This window comes from Asparagus officinalis, chromosome 3 (assembly GCF_001876935.1).
Source record: "Asparagus officinalis chromosome 3, Aspof.V1, whole genome shotgun sequence".
Lineage (NCBI taxonomy): Eukaryota > Viridiplantae > Streptophyta > Magnoliopsida > Asparagales > Asparagaceae > Asparagus > Asparagus officinalis.
The window spans coordinates 50918516-50924945 of record NC_033796.1 but is presented as its reverse complement, the minus strand read 5'-3'; the positions used below and the strand labels follow the sequence as shown (position 1 = coordinate 50924945).

At 37.1% G+C, this 6430-nt stretch overlaps 1 protein-coding gene across 1 annotated transcript in view; it reads left to right on the top strand.

Moving 5' to 3' along the window:
- The window catches only part of LOC109835099, a 17054-nt gene continuing 13149 nt past the window's right edge, over positions 2526-6430 (top strand). Inside the window, exons 1-2 of the mRNA XM_020403095.1 lie at positions 2526-2531; positions 2670-2687. Of these exons, the coding sequence (XP_020258684.1) occupies positions 2526-2531; positions 2670-2687 (24 nt within the window). The remainder of the gene's footprint in view (positions 2532-2669; positions 2688-6430) is intronic.

Here is a 6430-nt window from a genome sequence, read left to right as displayed (position 1 = left end):
GGAGAATATATAGTAAGTAGATAGAACCCGGACCCGAAAGCCACAGACGCGAACTGAGAAAAGCAAAAATCCAGCAATGAGTCAACTCATGGGTAAATTTATGGGTCGATCATTAATTCTGAGTCGGACTCAGTAAGACTAAAATGGCAACAGGACTCGGATGTCGTGAGTCGACTCATGATAGTCATGGGTCGACTCATGGATAAGACTGGCATTCTTCGATTTCTGTTGAACGATTTGCAAAATTTGCAACTCAACTCAATAACCTGAGGGCATTTGCACTCCTTCATAAACTCAAACACTAGTTTTCATGTAGCAACCATGCCATGAAGATATTTTATCATTATATTCAATATTGCGTTTCCTAATTTCACATATTGAATATCAAAATCACGGGGGTCTTACATTTCGGTCGACCGAACTGTATATCCGTCGACCGAAGGAGCTCGTCAAAAGTAGGAATCGCAAACCTTGTAATTTCAGCAGTCTATCGGTCTAAGTGTGGCTATGCAGCTTCGGATCGCCCTGACTCTGACTGTCTTAGTGTACTCCAAATTTCCCGATCTTTCTATGTCGTTTCTACACGCTATAGATGTTGTAGTTGAGACCACAGCTCCTTGACTTGTAGAGTTCATAAAACACTCGATTCATTGTCTAAGAAGCATACCACGGAGAACTCTCGCTTAAGGTCGCGGAAACTTGAACAAATTCGTGAATCAGATACTTCTCAACTGAACAACTCAACTTGGGATACTTTGCTTCGCTGGACTAATTTTTCTGTCATTCATCTCATCGTCTAGTAATTCCAACGGGTTCTAAGCTCTCATATTATTGCACAGTGAAGAACACGTTAGATTGCATGCTCTACTTATTAATTTTAGTTAACTATGTTGTATTTTCTTATATTTACGCATCAAAATTACCCTGACTTACGATAGATAAACATTCCTAGAGCCTCCCTCATACGTAAGGCTACTATCACTCCGACGCGGAGGCTCCATTGAAGAAGGCAAATAATGGCGCGTATAGAGTTGCTCCATCGAAATTGAAATCAACGGTGGTCATATTGAAAATAATTTATATTATAACTAAAAATAATTATCTTACATTGGAAAATCAAATCTTAGAACCCTAATCTCAGCTTGGACCGCCAAATCAATGGTTAAAGCCTAACTTGAACTCCAAATTTATAATTATTCATGCATATTTACGAAATAAACACTAAAAAATTTTACATATCAATCATCAATTCACAAGAAAATAACAAAATTTTTTACATTGATTGGAAATCTGATGTGTGCGTCAGGACGACTAAGGTCGCGAGCGGGTCCGAAGCGATGCCTCTGTCGTCGCGGGCAGTCGGTCGGCGGGGGTCGCGAGATCTGTCGTGGGGGTCACAAGATCTGCTTTTGAGGGGTAGCGAAACAGGGTCCGAGCGGGTGCGAGATGTGTTTTTGAGGGGAGGAAAGAGGGAGGGGGGTCGTGAGATTATGGGGAGGAAAGAGGGGAGGGGGCTGTGAGGATATGAGGGGAGGGGGGAGAGAGTGGCGTCAGGTCGCGAGATTTGGGGAGGAGGGGGTTGGGAGGATTTGGATTTAAGAGGAGGGGTCAGGGGTCACAGGTGCGAGATGTGTTTAAGGCTCACGGGTGGTTACCAAATGGACAGGACCACTAGTCTCGTCCATTTGGTTTTGACATGCTAATCCTAGATTAACATGCTTTAACTACACATGACTAGTAGTCCCGTGTATTTCGAAAACTTACCCATAACAAAATCGATCCTTTTCAGATAAAAAGAATCGATTTTGCTATTTATTTTTTGAAATAATCGATTTTGCTCAATAAGGTTGAAAAACTGTTGTTTTCAAAAATTTGTCTTTCGAAAGTCTCATATGATAAAACCCCAGTAGTGTGGAGCGTTCCGCGGGAGATGTAAACCAGAGGCTCACCCTAGAAACACCCCATCTAGATGGGCCCCACCCTTCAGCTCCCCACTACCGCAGGATCCAGTTCTAACGAACGGCCTCTTTTCAACCCCGAAGAAGGGAAAAAAAAAATTCAGGGTTTTGGCCTTTCGAGTTGTTTCTCTGTTCTCTTCTCAAGAGCAGAAAAAAAATGGGAAGACGAAGAGCTTGGTTCCAGTTGAAGCGCTTAATTGCGATCCCAAAACCCTCGCCCTCAGAGAAAACCTCTTTGTCTCCTCTAAGTTTATCTCTCTGTAAACAAGCAGATGGCGGCGCGGCGAAGTGCGCTCTCAAGAGCGGAACATCGATCAAGTACGTCCATCTAAATTAGCCATTACACAGTCCCTGTCAGCCACGAGGACGAGGAGCGCGAGAGCGCATCCGCGGTCATAGAAGAATAAGTCCGGTGAAACAACTTTATGTGGCACGTGACGGATACGAACAATAGAGATTATGCATGTTATTTTATTGATAATGCTCTCATATTTTCTTCCTCTATCTAATTTCTGTCCGTCTTATATCTTGTCACATTGCGAAGCGTTAATCAATATATTTAATCTGATGGCAGTATTGCTGAGTGTGATAGATCCATGCATGCTGATTACTATACCATACAGTCACTTCCACCCCTCGTCCACTGGGGAACTCGGATCAGCTTTGAGATATACATTAGCTTCCATATCGGCTTGCGTGGCGGCATTATAGCCTTCGCTGGGGATCAGTGTAAGATTAATTGTGTTTTTCTTTGGTTTATAATATAATTGTGATAAAAGTGAAGACATTACATGGAAAAGCATGTTATTTTCTATTGTTAATCATAGTAGCTGTGTAGTTATCATACTTGTTCCCCGAAAAAACAAGGATCTTGAATCAGTAATCAGTTGTATGTGGGCGGTTTCTGCCATGAAATTAGTAATTTAATTGCAAAAAAAAAATCTTAATCCCTTAGCATAGAGGAATTAGACTACCTGGCTGCCGCATAAATCTAATTCTTTTGTTTTTTTTTGCTGCTTTTTTTGTGAACTCAGCTTGGATTGAGTGAGTGCACATTGTGTTCTGCTAGAACTCCACTTTGAGCTGATGGCTGGTCTCCTCATAGCTTGATGCACTTCACTGCTCTTAATTGTTTCTTTAGTCCTATTTTCATGAAGAACTATCGCTGATCCACTTGAGTTTTGCTTCGAGTTTCACTATATGTTTCTTTGCACTTATCTAGCTCAAGGTTATCTTGTTCTAGTGGTGGACTTCCATGTGTATTAAGCATACAGCACACTTACCCTATGTATATTTACGTGATTAAGAGCAAAACAAGCTAGACTTGATAATCCTCTCCTCCTTTACTGCGGAGTTTATATCCTTCTTGGAGAAATTGTGAACTTAACACCCCAAATCTATTGTCCAGACTTTTAATAATACCTCCCAGTTCCCATGTTTATAGACCATTAGATTGTCAATTTTTGCCTTGAATCCTTCTATATCACTTCCAGGCCAGTGTGTGATAGCATTCTAGTAGACTTATAGCACTTCCCTTCCCTTATTACTGTCCTTTGTACTATTATCCTGGTGAACTCGTGACTACACTTGAGTTTAGTTTTTAATTGAAGTGTATATTCTGTGGACTTCTATAGCTCAAGTTTTTCTTGTACTAATGTGAACTCCTTGTTTGATACTTCACTAGCAAACCTTCGAGCCTATTACACATCAATATGAAGTTTTTCATGTCTTTTGGTGAATATTGCACCAATTATAAGTACTTGCTACCCAATTAAACGTAATAATCTACCTATCCTCGCATGATTAAGGCAAAGTGGGCCAGATTTGGTAGTCCTTTCTTCCTTTTCTATGGACTTTATATCCTTCTTGGAGCAAATGTGTATTCAACACCTCAATTTTAATGTCCAGCCTTTTAGTAAGCTTTCTTACGATTATAGACTATTACATTGACAATTTCACCTTGCATCCCCCTATACTGCTGCCAGTTCAGTGGGTGATAGTGTTACAGTAGGGTTTTTATATCGGAGGAAAAGATTTTTTTTCTAAGTTCATAGAGGTCTATTTTCTGTTTACATTACTTGGCGAGGAATTTCAATTCTTAGAACTTTTTAGCATATTTAGAAATATAGAGTTCCTATTCGATATTTTCATAATCTAATTAGGAGTTTCAGATCACCTAGACATTGCCATACTGACATTCTAGGACTTAGATGACTTGCAAAGGTAGCCAAGTGTTAAAGAGGTTTCAATGGGTCAAGTCCATAGTAGTCCGTTGTTTTGTAATTTGCATCTTGGACAGGCTTTTCAAATAGATTTGATTTTTTTACGTGATGGGAGTTTAAGGTCAAAAAAATGGATCCGGTCTATTTATAAACATTAGTGTCCCCAAGCTTGCCCTTTTTTGTAAAGAAAAAACTAGTGTAGTCTTTAGAATTCAAAGTTTTGAGTACTTTTTGTATATTATTTTGTATGTATTTAACATCTAACATGGGGAAGGCAGCATTTAGATGCCTAATTATCTCCTTCAGTAGTGATGATAGGATGTAGTCTAGGGCAATTAAAGTTTTGTGTCAAGTTGATTTTATTTTATACAATTTTCTCAGTTTAATAATTTGCTTAAACAAAATTTCTTGAGACTTCTTGGTCTGAGGTTGATGAGCATGATCTTGTATGGGCCTTTAATCCCGATCAAACTGGGTCACTACTCACAAGTTGTAATTCATTAGTTTTGGGTTTTTCTCTGTGACTCGTGTGTGTGTGTGTGGGGGGGGTGCACGTGTCTGTGTGTGTATTCATTCAATCAAAGGTCCTCCATCCCTCATTATTATTAAGGGTCCCTCAGTTCAAGGTAACCATAGCAAGTAGCACATTGATCAAGCCAATTTTATCTTTGGACAGGTGAATGAGTCAAAAGATAGGCGGACAAATGCTTTCATGGAACACTAAGTATAAACTTTTGCTCTGTGTAAACAATAACAACAGCTTTGACCTGGATGTAATGAGTCATCCGTTTTTCTTTAACATTTTTTTACTTGTATTAGTGTTACATGATGTATTGATTTTGTGGTTGCTTGCTTGCTTCAGTGCATAATAAGGCATTCCTGTAGTATTCTGAGTCAATAAAATTTTGTACACCTTGTAAGTATCTTCATCAGTGCTAGGAAAGATGGAAACTGAACTTTTAGATCCTACACAGACTATTTCATGGTCATTCTTCAAAATTCAAATACTTAAAACATGATCTATTTCTTGTGAAAGATCTATTTTTCGTGGGAATTGTTTTGGCATTTCAGTTGTTTTGCTTAAACTAAGACTGACGTATCAACCATCCTTATCTTCTAAACATTGCCATAATGTTAATGTCTTGGTTGGAAACCCTTCATCTCATTACAATGCAACATTAGCTTAGTCTAAATATTATTTGATGTTTAACTAAGATTTGTATTTTCTTGTGCGACTATAAAGTAAATTTCAGCAAGTCTGACCCAAAATTAAGTTGATGAATATTCAGTGCCCATATAAATCGACTATAAAGTAAATTTCAGCAAGTCTGACCCAAAATTAAGTTGATGAATATTCAGTGCCCATATAAATCCATGGTTTATCTAGCCCATCCCTTTCTGACCCAAAATTAAGTTGATGAATATTCAGTGCCCATATAAATCCATGGTTTATCTAGCCCATCCCTTACTTGAATCTGAATCATATAGTTTCTTCTTCTTCAAACAGTATGAAACTACTTACTCCTAATTTCTTCTACATATGATATTTATGTTTAATTATCATTCTTTTCTGTACTAATACTCTAATTAGTTCTAGTATTTCATACTTTGAAAGCTATATTATGATACAATTTAGTGTTTGGATAACTCTCCTAGCTTCGACCCTGAGTGTACATATCATAACTTGCATCATTTACTTAACCATTTTATAATGGACGTGCGTTGTCAAAGTTGGACCTGGTTTCAATAGCGTTGTGGCAACTAGGAAAGATATAAAACTGATCTCATCTAGTAAAAACAGATATGCTTAATTTAGGTAGTTCCTGGATACCATGGTGTTTTTCTTATTTCCATGGTGTTTTTTGCCAAAAACAAAACACAATGCGTTTGAAAAGCATGGTGTTTTTTGAGCTAAAACACCCTTAAATAAAAAACACAACACTTATTTTAAAACACCTTTTAGGTGTTTAAAATGTGTTTTGAGTTTGTTGTTTTGGTTTAGGGTGTGTTAATATAATATCTAGCATAATATATTAAGTATAATTAATAGTAATTTATTATCATCATGCTTAGTATATTATGTTATATTATATTATAAATAAAATTTAAAATATATTAATAATTAAAATATCCTATACAATAATAATGTAATAATATATTAAACAATAATATTTAATATGTTGTTAATATATTATATAATATATTGTTAAGGTAATATAATAATAAATAATAATATATAAATATATGAAT